The following is a 20,994-nucleotide window of genomic DNA, read 5'->3' on the forward strand; positions in this document are numbered from 1 at the left end:
CTCCCCCCACCAAACCTCTGTGGAGCGCACGTTCAGAATCAAAGCTGGGCCCTCTTTTTTCATTAGCGCTGTGATTAAGCAGCTATGCTCACCTGCCACACTACAGCATCTTGACAGGCACTATCTACGCTGTGAGGCAGGTAGGACAGGTGCCTCTGTCCATCTGATACCAGAGAAAATGAGACAATAACACATGTAACTTCCTTAAAGAGAAAAGGTCAAACAGTTTGCAAATGACCAGGACATCCCCTCTTTCCCCTGAGACAGTGGTTCTCAACCTTGCTTGTGCATTAGAATCCCTTGGGAAGCTTTGAAAAAAAACCGCCAGTGTCAGGTGGCCAAACCAGACCACACTGCCTACCCAGACCCAGTAAATGCCTGGAGCAGTGTCTGGGCACCAGCATGTTTTAAAAGCTCTCCAGGTGATGCAAAGGCACAGAGTTAAGAACCACTGTCCTGTGACCTATAGACGTTTGAAAGGCTGTCATTGGCAAACACCAGGATTCTTTCTCTCATTTCCTTTTCTTAACCAAAGTGGCTCTGCTTAACCAATAGGAGAACGGAGGGGACAGGGATGACAGACTGGCAGAGCAGGGGAAAATGATAGCCATGACAATAACCACGGACACCGCCGAACCAAGTATGTTCTCCAGTAGGGAGAAAAAAAGAAAAAGAAAAAAGGCCCAAGAAGAAACATGGTTAAACATGGTTCAATAAAAATCAAAAGGAAAATACATTCAGAAGAGCTAAAAAGCCAAGTTCAACACATGGGTATTTACACACATTGCTGTATGTATACACATTTTGTCTGTTTTATTTCTCCCCTCCCCCAAAAGAGCAAATTTTCGAACAAATAACTATACCTAGGCATGTGTGTCCCAAATGTCAGGAATGAAATTTTTCCAACATCTGAGAGTAATTTTGTACAATATATCATTGCTCCTATGCGTTCACCTTAAAGTAGAAAGATCAGGGTAGAATAACTAAACATCCAAATGCAGTAATAGTTTTTCTCTCCTATTAAGCATGATCTGAAACCCACTAATTATTTCCAGAGGGAACTTCTCTCATAGCACTCTATTCCTGAGCACATTCTGGTTCCTTAGGCAACAACGACTTCCTGTATTGGCAGGACCGCTAAGGGGAAAGTCTGTAGCTAAAAGTATCCTCCACAGATGAGGAACTCCAAGCCCAAGAAACAATTAGGAATTAGTGGGGATTTCATAGTCCAGTCTTGCTGTTCCCTGCCACCACCAATCCAAAGAAATCACAAGAACACTCAGTATTCCCCAAAGACTGCGGAGATGAGCTCTTAAAATTTCTAGGATCTCCAAACGCATACACATATACAACCTTCACACACGTGAATGCACGTAACAAATGAGGTTTGTGAAAAACACTACCAGTTACACAATGCCTTCAAAATGAAAATACTAGGAAAGAGATTTTATACAACTCAATCTGTAGGACATGAGTCAAAGGCAACTGACAGTTTTATAACTGCTTGACTTGAAGTTCTTTGTTAGTGAAACCTCAGACTAGAAAGCTACTGTGCCTTGTTTTCTCCTCCCCGTCTCCCCAATTCCGTCCCTTTTAGCTCTCCAAATGTGTTTGTTCTGTTTCCTTCTTTGCTTTTCCCGAAAGGGAAAAAATTAACGGTCAAGTAGGTTTAATTTTTAAATCGGTACAAGACCCTTAAACAGACTGTACTAAGAAAAAATGCAAATGGAATGCTCTTGAAAATGGCTGCACATTAAACACACATCTTGTGACCCAGGCCTTTACTAAGACGAGTTCTTAAAATTCTATGGAGGTCAGAAGTTTAGTTTATTCAGCAAGAATAACTCTATTAACAGCTCCAGCTCCTCGTCACCACAGTAAACATCCACACATTCCAAATCCTGGAAAATGTGAGGCAGTTAAAAGAAGGTTGGAGCTGCCCAAGGGCTGCATTACTCTGCCTGGAAGCTTCGACAGCTATCAGTCTGCCGTAGGAACGGATGGAAGGTGTCCCCGGGGATGGATGTATCACAGTATACATACAAAAGCAGGTACATCGGACTCAGAAGATTGATTTTTCAGAGAAGAGGGTAGAAACGGAGAGGCTTCATATATATATATCACTACCAAATAATAACAAAACAACAACAAAATAATAATGCCAGAAAGCTCTTTAAGCGTATGCCCAGGGTATCAGAATTCCATATCGACTAAGTTTTTAAACACAGATTTTTTTTTTTCCCCTAAACGGTCCCATCTTTTATTAGAGGCTAATGTTAAAAGTCAAAACCCATCAGATTTCTAAGCAAAGTGAAAAATAACCCGAGCCTTACAGATTCAAGAAAGTTTGTGGCTAATTTTACAACATCCACCACCAGTGAGGTCACACTGAAGGAACTCGATCCTATTCCACACTAAAATAAATAATGACAAGCAATAAACTGAGGGACACAAAGTCACAGCTAAGAAATGGAAGGTAGTGCCTCACCGTGATGAGTAAATTATCCAAGTGCAAGAAAATCTTAATTTTCAGTTTATGGAAATAATCCTCCTTTCCAAATCTTTTTCTGGTCCTGAAAATTGGCACCTAACTAATTATAACTGTCTCAAGTCCTCTTATTATTATGTTTCGAGTCCTTTTCTATACTTTTCACACTGAGATACCAACCTGAAGCCCTTTATCCATCACATCTGCTCTAGGAGCAAATCGAAGGAAAGAAGGACTGTGCACACCCCAGAGAGAGGCAATGAGAGAGAGGCTTGCGCCCCACCTGGGATCCCTTGCACTGGGTGGTGTGTGAACAGGCATGCCAGATGGGAAAATTCTTAATTCCAGTTCCTCTTATATCGATCCCTCCCAACGTGGTTGCATAGTACTGTTTTAAGTGGCTTCCCAGTTAAAAGTACAAAGGGGGAGGTGCCCCCAATGCCCCAAATTTCTAAAGCCAAAAGTAAATTCTGACTATCACTTCCATTTGAACAAACAGGAGAGCTCCCCGTGTCTACTGCTTTCAGTCCCTTTCTCTGGTTCCTTCTTATGTAATTTATTTTTCCTTACGGAGGCTACCGAAATTTTTCTTACCTAATTATGAAATACGTCCGATAAGAATATATTCGATGTAATATGCAGAATTCGAAGATTTTTCTAAGAGTTTTTGTTTTTCTATCGTAAAACAGCTTGTTTTCTGCCTTCAGGTAATTACGCTTACACCGGTCACCTGATTTTCATTCTTCACTTTTACTCTCATTCCCCATAATTGGTCACTATTCTTAACTATTTTCTCTCAACTACTTCTTTCTCAAGAGTTTCTCCCAATATAGTCCACTTTCCCATTCGCTCAGCCTCTTTTGCACATATTTTGCTTTCTTCCCTTTAAGTTTCAGCCCTCGAAATTTCCCCTTGTTACAGAGGATCCTAACAATGATTTTTGAGTCTCTGACCCTTCTCCCCACCCTCATTCTTGCCCTTTCTCCTCTCCCGAAAGACCGTGATATTGACAACTGCGTCTCCTTTATCCTTGACCAGTTTGGCTCAGAGGAAAAAAGTCTCCCCCGCCCTCGATTCTTCATTTGCTTTTGTTCCGTTGGTGTTCCCATGGGCATGCTTCTCCCTTAGCTGTTCTACTCTACTCATTCCCCAATGGAGCAATGAAGCTCTCTCCTTGGTATTTAGTTTTTCATTATCTCTTGGCCTCTGTCAATGACACCGGCCACCTGAAACCTCTGTCCTTAATGATCTTATGCTATAGAGGTGGCCAACCATGGTCTGTGATCCACTATCAGTATGGCACATGCCTGATTTATATTTCCAATAGCAATGACAGGTTAATCCTGATCTATTTCTCTTGTACCTTGCTTCTGTTGTGACTAATGGGTTGCACTTGCCAGATGGACTGCTGAGTTAAGGGGCAGGGAAGGTGCTGTGGTCTCCCGCAGGTCACAGAACAGACGTGACTGGATCAACTGGGGCTTAAGCCTTTGACCTCGGCTTCATTAGCTCTGAACCAACCAGCCACAGCCACATCGTGATGATGGCCCTCACTAAATGTAAGAACCCTGGCTCAGTTCAGAAGGTAGTAGTGAAAGGCTCAGCAACACAAAAACGTCATGTCAGAGAGAGCAATCAGTTGAGATCTATGTCCCTTTCTGACTCTCATGATCCCTCTCAGGGGAAAGGGTGACCCTCACCCTGCTTCTCACATTCCTCCCTGTTAGCACTTACAGTGGAGAGCCACTTTTAGGGACACCTGATTCATTCTGAAAGTAAAAGCAGTCATGAACAAAAGGACAAACATAGTTCTTATTTCAACAAAAATCCAAAGAGCATAAAAACCACTTTTCTTTCCTCTCCAAATACCACAAAGCAAATTCCCCTTACAGGTGACATAAATACATCATGGGGAAGAGGGCACGGGGAAATAAATAAAAATAAATTGTATTTACCTTCTTCTGTTTCATGCCACACGATCCCTTCCAAATTCACACTGGTCCCAGGTTCACAGGGCCCGAGACACTCTGGCTCTGTCACTACTCCAACTTCACAGGTATTGACACCCACGGAACGAGTCCGAACCAAAAGCTGCTCAACCGGTGCTGCAATATTGGATGAAGATGGGGAAAAGTAGGAGGGTAGAATCTGAGGCGTGAGACTGCTGGAAATCGGCGGTGGCGGAGCTGGCACTGTAAACAGGGGGTCAACCTGAAAGACAGACAGGCTTACTGCAGTGGTGCTGCACTCTGTGAGTTCTTTTTAATGCAATCTGTTTACATCACTTCTAGAATATATCACCATTCCAAATTCCATTTGCAATTATAACACGCTTTGGGAGTTTTAATGGTGCCAAAATATAAAGTAGAATAGAAATGAGCATTTTATTTTTTTCATGCCAAACGAGGCAAATATTGGAGCTCTAGCTTCCTGAATTATAGGCAAGCCTTCGATGTCCTCCTAAATCCACCAACAGACAACCCTTAGCCCTCAGTACATGTGAATCAAACGTGCTTTGCAAAATTAAGACTATTTCCCACTTGTAATGAAATCTTATTTTTCAAAATTAGCTATTTTCCAAAGGAAAAACTCCAATAAACACCACATCTGCATCATTGGACATCTAAGCACAGGAGATGGACTAAAATCATTTCCAAAGTACTTTATATAAACCACAATGAATTAAAATCACTACTAAAATATATATAACTTACTCTGCTGAATATATAAAATACATAAACTTAGATTACACACACTGAAACACATAAACTGGATATTATTAGCATGTATTAAGCACCAACTTCTAATTAAGTGTTCTACTACAAAATTTAGCAGAATTCACATAAATGGAGAAATAAATGGGTGTGCCCAACATCAACAGAATTTGAGTTTCTCCAGTGCACGAGTCCTTTAGTTGTTGAACTTGTAAAGATCCCTGATGAGTCTGACCATGACTCCGCAGCCCTCTCTTTAAAGCCAGGAAATAGAACTGGCAGCCAACACAAGATCCTGTGGTACAGTAACTGCTTTATACCCCTACCCTGAGAAGAGCAGCAAAGGAGTTCTTCACAAAAAGTTTAGGAGACTGGCCATAGTGAAACCAAAAGCTATGCCTGTACTAAACAGGTAGATCGCCAACCGATTGGCCAACCGATTGATTCATTCAACCCATTTTAACAACCATCATGACCGCTACAGAATAGCTGTGGTCCTGATGACACGCTATCAAATGTGAAAGAGCCAAATGCAAAAGCAGGTCTGTTCCAGGACTCCAAATCCCTACTTAGGTCCTCGTGTTGCATGTGGACACCACCATAGAAGGAAAGACACCTTGCACATTTTATCAGTTGAGCTAGCAAACCATATGTGTAAAAAAGGACACGTAGAAGGCCGTTCTGATAAAATGCCATCTTAGTCTGATGTACATACATCTATGTCCCCAGGTAACCTTTGTAAGAAATCAACACTTGGCTACAGATGTAATATTACATAGTCTTTTCTGTTAAAAATAAAAACACACATACACACAAAAAGAGTGCATTTCAAGATAAGTCGCATGAGGAAGTGTGCTCCCAGTTAAACAGCTGAAGCAGTCATCTGTGTGGGCTCCTTGTTCATGTAACTGTAGGAACTATTTCTACAGTTTGCTTTTCACTGAAGTGATAAACTGACGTTCACTTTCCTGAGTGATCCAAGATGCAATAGAACAGCCCTTCATCCAACTGCATATTAAAGAAACTTAATTTCCTGCTCTCCAAGCTGCCATAAAACTTCTTTTGCCGCATGCTTTTTATTGTTCCTCATTCTTGATCACAGAGCCCAAGAAAGAAAAGCATTTAACAGCCCCAAACCCCAGGTCTGGTGATTAATGCTTTCGTGTAAATGCAGCTTAATGTGGATCAAAGTTCACACTGATAGTTCCTATTTTAAAACTGGGCTGACAAATGAAGAAAAGGGTTCTGAGGAAGGAAATTTAAGCGAGTGGGGAGAATCCAATGCTACCTTGTAGTCTTTATCACAACTAAAAAGACTGTGAGATTGGACTCGCTTTCCAGAATTTAAAAAAAAAATAACCAAGACAAATTATAACCCAGCTACTGTACTTCCTTTATGCATGTTTCTCAACAACCTCTTAATTTGTACAGTTAGTTGTAAATTGACCGTAATTTGATGCTACACATATAAACTGAAAAAAAAGAAAGAAAAAAAACGAAATGGAAACGATATTCTCAAACTGTTCTTTATATCACTTGATCAACAGCCTATATTAATTCCAAGAGAAACAAATTTAGCTTCAATTGGATAAACAAGAAAATGAAATGAAACAAAAGAGGTGAGGAGACTTACAGAGCATCGACTCTCTGATTTTGAAGATCAGGACACAGTAGGAGCGATGGGTGCGATAGAAGTTATGGGGACAGAGCATGCTGACACGATGATTTTGGCCCCAACTCTGACACACTAATTAAGCTTGTGACTTTGGAGACTCATTTAACCTCACTGAGGCCCATTTTCCTCAACTGGAAAATGTATTCCTTCCTTGGCCTGCTAATATTGACAACAAATCATATTACAACAAAATTGCAGACTAAATCCTTACTTCAATATGACTCTGCTTATGAATATATTTGCATACATGTACACACACACTCACATACTATTTGATCCCAAAGAGTCTAGACGGCTTGAGAAGAGAGGCCACTGGTATCCTGAGCCTATTAGCAAGGTGTGTTTATTTCCATTAACACAGTCCAAATGCAATGAAAAAAGTTTAGTTGATGACATTTATAGAAGAGACATTGGAGCCCTGTCCCCAAATGTTTTAAAAGGAGAAAGCTAAGGTTCAGAGAGTTTGACTATAAATTGAACTTAATCACAAACAGTCCCCCCCAATGTGATAATAGTCTAAAACCCTTAAGCTTGATAACAAAACTCAATAGGTAATACAGTTTTAAAGGCTACTCTTTGGCTTATACAGCAACTTTTAGTTTTTCCACTGCACAGGCTTTCCCACAGTCATCCAAAACTGCCATTCCCACAGGCACAGGATCATCATGACCAGGGAGAGGAGAAAAGGGAACTTGACTCCATTGGGACTTCAGGATTTAGAATGGAGAATAAAGGCCACCATGTGATTGACTGGGGGCTCTTCTTCCCCAGAAGTCACCAATGACAGAGGAGGTGAGGAAGAATTACGGTCACTCCCAGAGGTATTTTATTTAGCAGGTACACTACTTTAAAAAAATTTTTTTTTTTTTTTTGCCAACACCAAAAATTAAAGAAATGTCTGAATTTCCACTATCTCCTAACATAATAATTGAGAAAATGTGCTATGCTGGGCCCCCACCCTCGCATCAACTAATAGGGCTAAGCCTGTGGTAACCTGCCCAGGCACAGGCAGCTGAGTTTGTGCCCCCAGCTTTTCCCTGAGACAATCACAGAATGTTTTAGCTATAAGGTCATCTAGCCCACCTTACTCATCCTAGAGGAAAATGTGGTCCATATTTGTGCAAGGGCAATAAGTTATCTCTCGTGGCAGCCCAGGTGAGCACGAACAAGCAGCATCCTACAAGCAGAAACTTTACAGTAGGGGGCGTTCAACAGACATTAGGAGACAAAAGAGGGGCAGATGTGAATTAATACAGAATGTGGCCAATTCCTTCTGCCTGTGAATGCCCCCAGTGGGAGGTGTTCCCCTCCCCCCGAAAAGGTTTCAGTTCTCTTGTGTACCTCAGGGTGTCTAACACAAAGCCACACATACCATATGTAAAGCAGGATTTTAGAGGGTGATTTCAAGAGTTATTTTTGCCTTATACAAAAGATCAGCTCTACTACGCCCTGATTTCTCAGGTCACTGATCCCCTACACTGAACCATAATTTCTTCAACCAATGAAACTCATTAACAGAGAGGGAAGCGCCAATTTTCACAGACTCTCTCTGGTGAGGAGGCAGCATATGCTTGGACATGGGAGCGGTGGGCCTTGGGTTGTATTGGGTCCAGACCCTGACCCTGTTGGTACTTGCTGTGTGGGACCCTGAGCAAGTCACCTGGCTACTCTAAGGCTCAGTGTCTGGGTCTAAGAAATGGGAGTAAGAATAACAATTACCTGCATAGGGCCCAGGTAATGACTCAGTGAGATCATTCATGCAAAGCGAGGGCTCAGCATAATGCTTAGCTCAGTAAACAATGACTTAGAAAAAAAAAAAATTTCCCAGGTCTGATGTTACAGTGCCCTAACCCTTCACACAACCTTACAAAGCTGCTTTTTATATCCTACTATGTTTAACATAAATCTATAATCTCCTCCAAATGCATGGTGAAGTGCAGTTAAAGTGTGTTAAAAGTATAAGAAAAAGGGCTTAACCCTGAGAGGTTCAGCCTGGGGAAATACTGTTCCTTTCCTACACTGGCATCTGGCAGCGTAATCCGCCCCATTTTATAGCAGGTCCTGATGAGTCCTCCACGTCTACAGAATCTCCTTCACTAGTCTCTCGTTACACCTCCTTTTCATACACTGCTCCCCCACAAAGTCTCCATTTACCCACCTAAATTCGATCAATCGTATGGCCAACCAATAAATAGTTTCTACACACCAGCTCTGTGTCAGGCACTGTTCATCTTGCTGGCAAAGCTGGAGTGGGCGAGACTGTGACACTAGTCAAATAACTGTACAAATATAGCAAATTTACAACTGTAACTGCAGAACCCAACCAAGGGGCTGTCCGTGGGAGCCCCAGTGCAAACAGCAGCAATGAGTGGGAGACTGTGTGGTGTAGAAGAGGTGGGTCTCTGGACCGGGAATCCAGCTCTACCTTTAGCTACAAAACCCTAGGTGAGTCTCTTGATCCCTGTGGGACTCAGTGGCTTCATCTGTAAAATGGAAGTAACACATGGCTAACGTGACTATTATGTGAGATCATACTGACATTAGTTCAGGGTCCGATACAGAGTAGCTCTCAATAAATAAAAGCTATCGCCATTCGCAATATTATTGTCATTATTACAAATATTCTTGAGACCCGAACTAAAAAAGAAATCAATAGGAGGTTTGGCCCTATAAGGCCAAATGCTAGGATTTGCTACATTCAAAGGCAATTCAAGAGAGCTAATTATGAATATCTTTCTGGGGGGAAGTATCTTAAATTGGCAATAATCAGATACTCCATTTTAAAATCATTTAAAATATTAGCAGTCTCATATTATTAATAACTGCGGGGAAAATGAGAATAGAGAACTGGCTGGTTTCAGTAATAGTTCCTTTGTCAAAGCTCTTTTCTATCATCTTGATGGGACACTGATGTAACCTATTACAGCCCAAAAGAGGAAAGTAGGAAAGCAGCCATCTCCAGTGGGGGAAAAAAAAAAAAGACCCATAAGTCTAACAGCTGGTGGTGGCAGCCTGTCAAACTGAGGAAAGTTAATGTCAAGAACAGACGCGCGGCAGTCTCTCACTGTTATTTTTGCATGATTATTCCCAGGTGTTGGTGCACGCTGAGCAGTAGCCTGGCTATTTATCACTGGAGAGAGCCTAAGAGCATGGGAGTGGGGGATCAGGGAGGGTAGGGAGAGGCGGGGAAGGAAAGGTTATTTACACAGATAGCGGCACTTAGCGTGTGTAATCAGAGGACTGGGGGTGGGGGGGCGGGGGTGGAGGGGATCTGCAGAGAGGTTGTGGCAATATTTTCTCTGTTCACCTCACTTCACGGGCTTCCTCAGTGCTGATGAGCAAAGAAGGCTCCAAAGCTGGAGTGCTGGTGGCGGCAGCTTCGCATCAGTCCAACAGTGACTGTATCAGCCAGTGATGGCTTCTAGTACCTGGAAGCCGACAGCAAATGAGGAAGGGTCGCCAGGACAGGGCTGTGGGTGCTCCAGCAGGCACTCCTGCTCTGCTCAAATCCATCTAAGAGACAGTCAGGTGGCTCAGCTGTGTGGGCAGCTAGTGCCGCCAGGCAGAGAAAGAAGGGGGAAACGAAGGGCCAGGGAAACAAGCAAGCCTCAATGAACGATTCCCTCCCACAACCCAGGGCAGGAGAGCCTGCCCTGGGTTTCTTCCATCTGTTGCCACAAATCTCCAAGTTCATCTTGCTATTAATCCCTCCATCCTGGGGCTCTCAGATCACCGACAAACAGAGGGGAAATGGTGTTTTATTTTGCTCAGTCAATATTTTTACATTCTGTGAGGGTGGTGGGACACGATAACTTAATGCTCACTTTTCTCCATATATCCTGGCATTTGGCTGTTTTACGAGATTGCCCACAGTCACCTCTTTAATTTAAAAGGCATTAGACAGAGACTGCACTTTGCGAAGGGGAAGTCACAGCTCTTTAAAGGTGACCACTGCCGCAGTCTCCCACTTTCCATTTTAACCGCCCTTTCTGACATCACTGCTTCATTAGCAGAGCACGGGAAGCTTAAAACTGTTTCCTTAAGCACTGATCTTTTCTCCATCCCTGATGGACAAATCTGGAACGACTGCCCTTCAGTCATTCCTAATTCTGTCTTTACTAAACGTAGAGCAGACTTTTTCCTTTTAGAACCACGATCAAAACAATTTGCGCTTTACAGCTTTTGGCGAAAATGACACGAGCAAATTCTTACTAAGGGCCTACTGGGTACCAGGCACCACCACACATTTTCTATATTTTTAATTTAACTCTCACAACATCCCCATTTCATAGAGGCAGAAACTGAAGATCTCAGAGGATGGACAACTTGTCTGAGCTGAAATTGAAGGCCTCTGATTTCAAAATCTATAGACTTTCTTATAAAAAATGGCAGCAGCTACTGTTCAACGTATGTAAGACAGGAGGGCTTAGGTCACACTGTGCATCCTCTCGTTCAGTCTTCACAACAAGACTGTGGGGAAAGCACTTTACAAATGAGAAATAAGAAACCTGGGGAAAGTAACTTGAAAAGGTCGCTGAGGGTCAGTGGCTGAGCCAGAATTTGAACCCGCATTGATCTAACAGCAAAGCAAACTCTTCTAAATGTAAAATAGAACTCAGGTTGCAAAGAACCTTCCTCCCAAGGTCATTTTTTGACCCTTTTCTGTACGTTAGAAGCCATGCACACCTGTGCCACCTTCTATTTATTATATAGTTCAGAACGGTGTATCTTGAGTGTCCAAGCAAACACTGCAAACCCTTCTGAAGAAGCCCCTCTTAGAAACCTCACTGAAAACAAAGCTTGCGTTTGTTTTGCTGTGGTTATTTTAAATCATCCAATTCCAAAAGCTACAACTATGTACAATGACTGGGAACTAAAGCATTATATTCATTTTTTTACTCCCAGGTGTGAAGGCCAGAGACTGCCCTAAATGAAAAGCCAAAGGCTTAGCTGCTAGCCTGATAGGTCTCATTGGGGATGGAGCGGGACTCTGCCCCAAGGCCAGTGGGGCCAAGACAAATGCTTCCATTTCCGGCCAGGACTCCAGCCATCCTGAAGCCAAAGAAGGCCAATCCAGGGTCTCTGTGGTGCTGCTTGTGCGGGGTAGAGGGGGCGGCCGAGGCGAAGCCACGGACTGTTAGTGTATCACTCTAAAAGTGGCCCTATGTGCAGGTCACAAAGCAGAGGCACAGATGGGCCAGCCACATCTGTAAAATATAAACAAGTGACTATTTTAAACTTCATTCTCTAATGTTGACAGCTTTTCAAAGCAGAAGAAAAGGTACTGAGTATATAGAGTACAATTAAACTACTCAACTCAATGTCTTAATTTTTTGTTTGGTTTTGAAGCCAAACCAAATTCAACTGTGTAGAGGTCCACGGGAAAGCGACACTGGTGGAGGTGGAGGGGACGTAGGGACTCTGGCCTTGAGCACGCTTTCCACCAGACCACATCAGTTGTCACGTACTTAGCCTCATTTGCGTTCTTTAAAAAAACATGTCCTGTGGCTGAGCCACAGACTCTTCATCTGTTCTAAAAGTGCCGCTGACATCTTCCACTGCCCGGACTGCTGCGTGTGCTTTAAATAGTAGCAGTAAATGATCAGTGTCTTAATACCTAATTCCTAAGGGTTGTCTGATTTCCTCTCATCCTGACTATTTCTAAAGACACTTAAAAAAAAAAAAAAAAAAAGCCACAAAGAAAGGAGACAGTTCTAAAGGTATGAAAAAAAGTCTGTCTTCTTGGATTAATCCTTTTCTCAAGTCCCTTTACTTTTCTGCACAAAGGTGAATCCCTGAAAAGTTCCACACAAATCCCATTTCTATCGATTAGAGTTGTTCTCCAACCCTTAAGAATGAAACTTTTAAAAAATGAAGCTCAGCGGTAAAACTCTGGATTTTTAATTATGGATTTAGCTTTAACGTGGATGTACTGATATTAACGAACAAATCCATTTCAAAACCTCTAAATATTGAGTATCTAAATAGATCCTGGCCATCGATGCACTGCCTGTTGTTGTATAACCCTAATTTCTCCTTGAAATGAGGTTGACATTAGGGAAAGGTCGGAGGCCTCGCAATCTCATTCTTCTGGACACATACATGATTTTAAGGAGCGGCGGCGGGTGCGGGGGGTGCGGGGGAAGGCTGTTTAAGAGGGGAAAAAAATCACCTTATTCCTAATCATCTCTACTAACAGCACTCCTTTACACTAACTAGGGAATCTCACTCACAACCACCTGAAAGGAGTATTTTCAACTACAATTTTAGACATTTTAATCATCAATACAATACATGCTGATCATAACAAATTAAATAACAAGGAAGTGCCTGAGTCACATCATTTGGGAACTAAGATGGTGTCTCAGAAAGAGGCAAAAATCTGCCTTTCCACGGCATGGTGGGTTGGCCACAGAAGGGGGCGATTTTGACCCCCTGCTCAGCACGCTCTCTTGGTACCATTCACTTCCTTCCTTGTAAAATCTAAACATTGCTCCTGTAAATACAAGTCTCAGAGGCTCAGCGTGACGTCTCGCCCTTCTTCCTCCCAGACCTCCCAAATTGTGACTCTAAATACAGATCGATCTCAAGAAATTAATGAAAGCTTTGAAATTTTAATTTCATATCAAATCAAACAACTCGGTAAAATAAAGCTCTAATAGACTATCACAGAGCTAGAAGGTTAGAGAGAGAGCGAGAGAGCTAAAATCACAAAGAGGCCCTATGGCCAGGCCACCTACACACCTATTTTCAAAGATCCCTTGGAGACACTCACATCCACTCCCCTTACAGCTCTACGGAAAGGCGAGCGTAGGTTTTCTCATCTGATTTTACAAACTGAGGAAACTGAGGTCTTGAGAGTTAAGTCACCTCTCTGGGTCAGAAGCAAAACAAGACGCCATGGGATATCCCAGCAGAGACTATCGTGACCTCTACCAAGTTTGGTGCCGTAACTCAAACTTTTAAAAGTTTCTTCTCATAAACACCCCCCACCCACCCAAAGAAAAACCTGCTCACAGATCCAGAATCCCATTTTCCCTCCTGAGAACATAGCAAATCATAAAAGTCAAAAGATCATTCTCCAGAGGGAACCTCTCTTCTAACAGTTTCTTATGCGTTCTTCCAGAGATTTTTTTTTCCATTTAAAAATAGCCTTCTGTGCTGCATGAATCTTAACATGAACATGTACTACTTTCATAATTAAAAAAAAAACAAAAACACAAATTTTTAATAAAAAGATGCTAAGCCATTCTATTTTAGAATAAAAGTAAACAAATGCTAACACAGAGGGAGAAGGCAGATGATTTAAGACTATTATTTCAACTCCTTATGCAGAGGTCCTGAAACCGACAAGCCAAGGGTGGTATAAGGACCTAGTTTGTGTGATGGGGGGCAGTGTATTGATCCCATGTCCTCCCCTTTATAAGGCTGCTGCTTAAAAGCTGTCTCACCTTGGGAAGTCGTTTCATCATCTAGCAAATTTTTGCCAGGTGTGCCACTATGTGCCAAGCATTGCCGCAGGAGCCCTAGAGGGGCTCCAGGGTGACAGAGGGGGACAAGCAGTGGCTGAAGAGCAGTGTATGGTCAGGGCTGAGGTGGTCAGTTAGGCCCAAGGCATTATGGGAGCACCAAGGGCGGGGCAGGGAGTGTGCAAGATGGACCTTAAGCAGTGCAGGGCGGAGCCTGGGGAAGGGACTGGAGGTACAGGTAGAGCTGAGCCATTCTGGACAACACAGTCAGTTGAGGAGTTCAACATGTAGGGAATCAAGGATAAGAGGGAGAGGTGAGGCTGGAGAATCAGTCACTCACAAGGAGCCTGGGCCAGGCTAAGAATTTGGTGGGGGGTTGGGGGATATTGCAAAGTTAGAAGAGAACACCGAGGATTTTAAAACGGGGGCACGTGAGGACTGGATGTTCGTTTGGTAAAAAGCACACAGGAGGCTGTGGGGAGAACAGATGAGAGGGGGTTAAACTGGAGGAAGGAAGAAGGACAGCTCGGAAACCATTACAGTAGAGTCCATGGATGGCAGCTGTGGTGGGGATGGGAGAGGGGTGGGGGAAGAAGGTGAACTCAGAGAGGAGTCCCGGGGTTCTGTTTCAGTTGGCCAGGGCATCTTTCCCTGTGATGCAGAGGATGGGTGGAGGATGGCCTATGGAGTGATGTCTGTCAGGCAGGTGGGTAGAGCTCTGTGGGACTCAAGAGGATTATCCAGACTAGAGAGGAGTCGCTGGCATAAAGTGGTAAAGCCAGCAGAGTGGACACGATGGCTTGGGGAAAATGTAAAGAGCATGAAGAGAAGGGGCACAGGCCCCAACACTGATGGGGCAGAAAGGGAGGAGTGGCTGTCGAGGTCACAGCAAACCAGGAGAGCTGAGTCAGCAAAACCAAAGGAGAGAAGCTCTAAGATCAGAGTGATCTGAGATGTCTGGTATCACCACGGGAGAAGTCTAGAGGAGACAGTGACTTGGCGAGCCCCACCCTTGACCAGCTGGCCTGGGCCCCCTTCCTATCCTCTACCAACTGGATAAGCAAGCTTTCCAAGGCTAGTAACTCCTAGTAGTCCTAAACTTCACCCTGACAGCCACTGGCAGCCCCACAGTGGGGCCCCTACACCTCCCTAGAATCTTCTGTTTCAATCTGGGTGAAGAAATTATGACTCGGTAGCATGGCTGCAGCTACTTCTTTTCTATTAACAGATTTGATCTTCGAGAACCCAGACGCCACCCCCAAATGCCAGCTCTCTCCTTCTTTTGGTGTCATTGGCAATCAAGAGGAACATGAGGCCTTCGCTTCGGGAGGCTGTATCACAAAACCCACCAAGAGGTATCCTGAAAGTGCTTTTCCAAACTGACCCCACAGGGTCCCGCCCCCTCTCAGAGTGACGCCCTGCAGCGCCCAAGGCACCTCCCCTGGAGAATCACTGCTGGTGCTGGACAGAGATAAAGTCTCTCTCCTTCCCTCTTCCTTCCTATTCTTGTACCTTTAAAAATATGTCCCCTCATTCTTTATGTTCCTGCCCCGAGACTAAACATCCCACTTCCTCCAGCATGAACACCTTCCCTTTCTGGTCTGGGAGCAATAAGCCTTTACAGAGGAAGGGTAGTTTGCCCTGCTTGGGTTGTCTCTTAGTCCACAATCTAGTTCAAGGTCAGCAAATGATTCCCCATGGGCCAAACCCGGCCCAGTACCAATTTTGTGTATAGTCCACAAGCTACGAACGTTTTTTACAAATGAATTTTTACAATCAAATTAATGGTAGCAAACCACTAACTTTGAACCCACATTAAGTGAAGTGTTATCAACACCCTCTCGTGAAAAGAGAATTTCATTCCTCTCACTATAGATTGTACTCAATTACTATCACTAGGTTTTCATTTTGATCATCTTTAAAAAATCTGTAGAAAACTGTTTTCTCTCCCTCATTATGTAAGTTCCTACATGATATCCTTGTTGCATCTGGGCCAACAAAGCTTAATATATTTTACTATGTGAGCTCTTTACAGAAAAAGCTAATTAATGGCAAATGCCCACACAGTCGACCCTTGAATTCACAATACGGGTTTGAGCTGTGCATGTCCACTTCTATGCAGATTTTTTTTTTTTCCCCAGTAAATATTGTAAATGTATTTTCTCATGATTTTCTCAATAACTTTCTTTCTCTAGCTTAGTTTATTATAAGAATACAGTATACACTATATATAACATACGAAATATGTGTTAATCCACTGTTTATGTTATTGGCAAGGCTTCTGATCAACAGTAGCTAAGTAGTTAAGTTTTGGGGGAGTCAAAGTTATATAGATTTTTGACTGCACAGTGGGGTTGGTGACCCTAACCCTTGTATTGTTCAAGGGTCAACTACTGTACTTTCAACAGCTGCCTTAGGTCCACCCCTGGACTCTAATGTAATGGGGGAGGTTGTTGGAAGAGAGCAGGAAGTAAAGAGAAAAAGTAAGTAGGCAGTAAGGAGAAGTATGGGAAATAAGAAGCAAGCATACACATCCATTTCTGAATGAAGAAAAAAGAAAAAGAACTTAATGTACTCACTACTTCTTAGCTTTCTCAATAAAACCCAGGAGTGGTAACACAAAAAAGAGGCACAAGAAGGTAAATTTCAAATCTCTCTTAAAACATTAAATAAATATTTATTGAACATCTCTTTATAATGCTAGCCACAGTGCTCGGCACTAACATAACCAAGACAGACAAGACCCCCTGCCTGCACAGATTTACAAGTGAATTAAAAATAAATAAATATATATATAAAATGCTGCTACTAGCACCTAATAGGTAGAGACCAAGGATCCTGCTAAACATTCTATAACGCACATGACAAAGAATTAAATGGCCCCAAATGTCAATACTACGGAGGCTGAGAAATCTTGGGAAGAACTTCCCAGACTAACTTAGGAGCCTGGTAGGATGTGTGCGCGCGCGCATGCACACACACACACCCCCACACACCCCCACAAGGCTCATCATCTCCCATCCCACAGGCAGAGAGGGTTCTTCTGTCATTCTGGCTTCAAAGGCCCTTTGTGGCCTGAGGAAGGTGGGAAGCTTTCATCAAGAAGTCCAACTCATCAATGGGACAACTAAATCGTCACTCCCAGAAGCTCCTTCTCACCAAGAGCGACAGAGAGGTCAAAGTCTCATGCCAAGTGTCCCAGTAACGCTTTTGAACGGGGTAATGGAGTGTAATAAATAAGAGTGCAGTCTCTGTGTTTGACTCTCAGATAGTTTGCTTTCTAGCTATATAATCTTAAAATTTTACTTAACTTTTCTAAGCTTGCTTCCTTACCTAAAGAGGGGAATATTGACTTGTATTTAATGTAAGATGTCAAATGAGGTAATCCATGTAATGTCTGTATTATCCCCATTCCATAATGTGTTCAACAAATGTTAGCTATGACTGTCATCCCCCACATGTACTGTGTCCAACGCCCCCAACAGCACATATTTACAGGCCTTGTTTAACTTGTCATGTGGCTAAACCAAGACATTAAAAACATGTTACTATGGTCTCTGAAAACCAAAGGATGGTTTTCAAACGAAATGGAAACTTCAAAATATCTGGGGATGGATCTGTAATTGAGCATTTACAGTTATTTAGAATCAGGAATAGAACAATATTTCATTTGGGGGACACGGTGATTCTTTTTCCTCTTCCGCAAGTTGGTGTCCTGAGAGGAATCCTAGCCTATGAATGAAATCACGATCTTCTAGTGTCAGCATCCGTAAAGGGCATTAAGGATGCTAGCCTTACTATTTCATAGGGGTACTTCAGGAATCAAAATAAACTCCGTGAAAATTGTCTCAAAAGAACGCACAAGTGTAAAAAAAAACTAATATGATTATCTATTTACACCGGACTATACAGGCCCTAATCCATTTTAGTTATTTACTCTTTAGAGTAGAGAGGTAATGAGGGCTTGGTGGGGGATAAGAGATAGGGTCACACTACCTTAGAGCCCTGTTCTGAAATAAGCCCTGTGTCTTATTTCAGAACAGATTTTAGATGGCTATAACAAATTACTAAGACTAATTTTAGGGACAATTCACCCAGTCCCATACTTACCAAATAATACCTGCTCTAAATCTTGGTCACATAGAACCATAAGAGATCAGTGCTTAAAAGTGAAAACCAAAAATCTGTTCAAGATTTCTTAGCCAAAGAATAAGAAATTTTATATAATGCAGCCCTCCCACCGCAAAAACAAACAAACAAACAAAAAAAACAAAACAGAGGACACGTTCTATATACTAACATCAAATTATAAGCACCTTGTGGGCAATAGAATTTCCACATTTCTATTAAAATGTATATTTCTATTATACTCTCCCTTAATATTGCAGTAATTTCCAGTTAGTCCATTAACACCTGCAAACAGTATTAGCATTAGAGTAAGCTAAGTTTAAATTAATTTGAATCACGATTTAAATCACCAGTCAAGAAGAACTGGTGCCTTTTTTAAATTAAAGAATACACTTATTTTTGCCATGATGATAATACACTTCATAAAACTATATATATACATACGTACTTACATACACATATATATAACTTTTTTAAAAGAAAACATTTAAAGATGGCAAAACAATCTTAAAATATTCCAACTTTTTTTATTTTTAAGAGTACCATCCAGCCATTACATATGCACATATATTTTATATAATCAAAACCATACTCAATCTCTTAATAGATTTTTTTCATATTTTACAGCTACACTGAAACGCTAATACAGTTGCTTTATGTATCAAAACTAAATGAAGAATCCATTTTACGTCACTGAAAGATCATCTTCTCTAAGTTAATCATGAATATTTTTTTCACGGTACATTAAAATCCAATAACCATAACCAAAACAACTTACATTTAAATGGTTTTGTTTAATAAAAAAAAAGGGGGGGGGCATGTTTCCTTCAACCACAAATCATCTTAAGATAAGCAGCTTAGTTGAGTGAGTACCTTTGGTCTTCAACGCTGATGCTTATCGATAAACATTTATTCCTGGACTATCGTGCTTATTCTAATTACAACCCTAAAATTTACTAGGGGAGAAGGAGTGCTCATGTCAAAGTCACTCTCAGGCAGTTAAGGAATACATCTGGCACGTAGGACACAAGGAAGATGCTAAACTGGAGAAAATAGTTTCCTGTAAGTAATATACCACATATTATACAAAAGGCACATCAGTCAAGCCTTTGTTTTAACTAACAATTTTAAGTCTTTAATAATAACTGTGAAGCATTCTGAGACCTTATATAACTTGTTTTGTTCTGTTCTGTTCTGTTTTGTCTTGGTGGGGTGGGGTAAATTTGTTTCAGAGACCTTTGCTGTTAAGTGCATTCTCTGGCATTCTTATATTCTAGAGCTCCAGTAACTCTTTAAACTGTAACAGTTTGTTAACAAAACCCCTACTCCCAATTTTTGCCCCATCATTTTATTCTAAAATAAAAGTTGTACATTTCGATAAACTGTTTAACCTCTGACACACCTTACAATGAATGTCTCTTAAAAGCAATGTGATTTTTTTAAACCCACTAAATGAATTCCCTTTCTTAAAAATCACAAATAATTGATATAACCACTTCTTTAAGATCCAGTATTTGCTCTCATAAGGTCAATGAAGATTAATTAACTAATATTAGCAAAAAGACTTTGAAGGGGTTCTGGAACAACACAGCCCAAGGATGTGTGAAGATAGAGAAAGAGAGCAGCAAAATGATCTTAAAAATGATTTCATCTTTGTTTGTTTGCTTGCCTGCTTGCTTGATAGGTGAGGGAAGTTAGCGCAAGGGCACAGGAGTTTATAGTAGAATAAAGGCCCAAGACTCAGCAGAGGTTCCCAGTCAGAGCCCATCGTGTCTGCACAATGTACGCCCAACCTGGTTTCGTCTCTGCAGTGCCCAGAGTTGTGGCCAGAGGGACGTGTCTGTAGCCAGCAGTGTCCCCCATACAAGAAGTGAAGGAGGAGAACAAATACAATTTCTGGGGCTGTTACCTTCTCCTTTTGTAAAATCTTCTTGCTTCCCCTTGCCATTCTATAAAGCGGAGTCATACCCTGACGCGTGGGTTCAGTACATACTATGACTGAACAGTGAGTGCAATCTCACAGTTCTAGATGGCCTGTCCCAGCCATGTCACAATCTGAGCGCAGGCTCACATTCTGAGAACTTCCTCCCTGGTAGCCTCTTCTCTTCCTCTTTCCGAGCGGCATGGCCCCAAGTGGCCTGACCCCACTCCATTCACCTCGGCATGAGTAGCAAAGGCCGAAATGCGACCTGCCACCCCAACCTGTACACCTTCCCATGGAGAGCAGGTAATCTTTATCTGCCTATCATTCTCCAAGTGCTTGTTAGAGGAACAAAAAAATTCTTCACAAGCGCTAGAAAGTCTAATATTTTGTCAAACAGAAATGAAAAATAAACCTAATCTAAGCTGTCATAGAATCATGAAATGCCTCTGGCAGTTCTATCAAAGTATGTAGACATGTACAGACTCTTTGAAGAAATGAAACTGCAGTTTATCAAGTGTGATTTATAAGCAACACTGATGTAGCTGGTAGATAACACTGCTGTCTAATCATTAGTAGTCAGACAACGGCCATGTGCA

The 20,994-nt window shown here is 42.1% G+C and overlaps 1 protein-coding gene across 1 annotated transcript in view; it reads right to left on the reverse strand.

Moving 5' to 3' along the window:
* The window catches only part of ZNF608 (zinc finger protein 608), a 103,965-nt gene that overhangs the window by 51,849 nt on the left and 31,122 nt on the right, over positions 1 to 20,994 (reverse strand). The window contains 1 exon segment of the mRNA XM_006913328.3: positions 4,444 to 4,699. Coding sequence (XP_006913390.1) covers positions 4,444 to 4,699 — 256 coding nt within the window.

The sequence above is a fragment of the Pteropus alecto genome, unplaced genomic scaffold, assembly GCF_000325575.1.
Source record: "Pteropus alecto unplaced genomic scaffold, ASM32557v1 scaffold20, whole genome shotgun sequence".
NCBI classification, from domain to species: domain Eukaryota; kingdom Metazoa; phylum Chordata; class Mammalia; order Chiroptera; family Pteropodidae; genus Pteropus; species Pteropus alecto.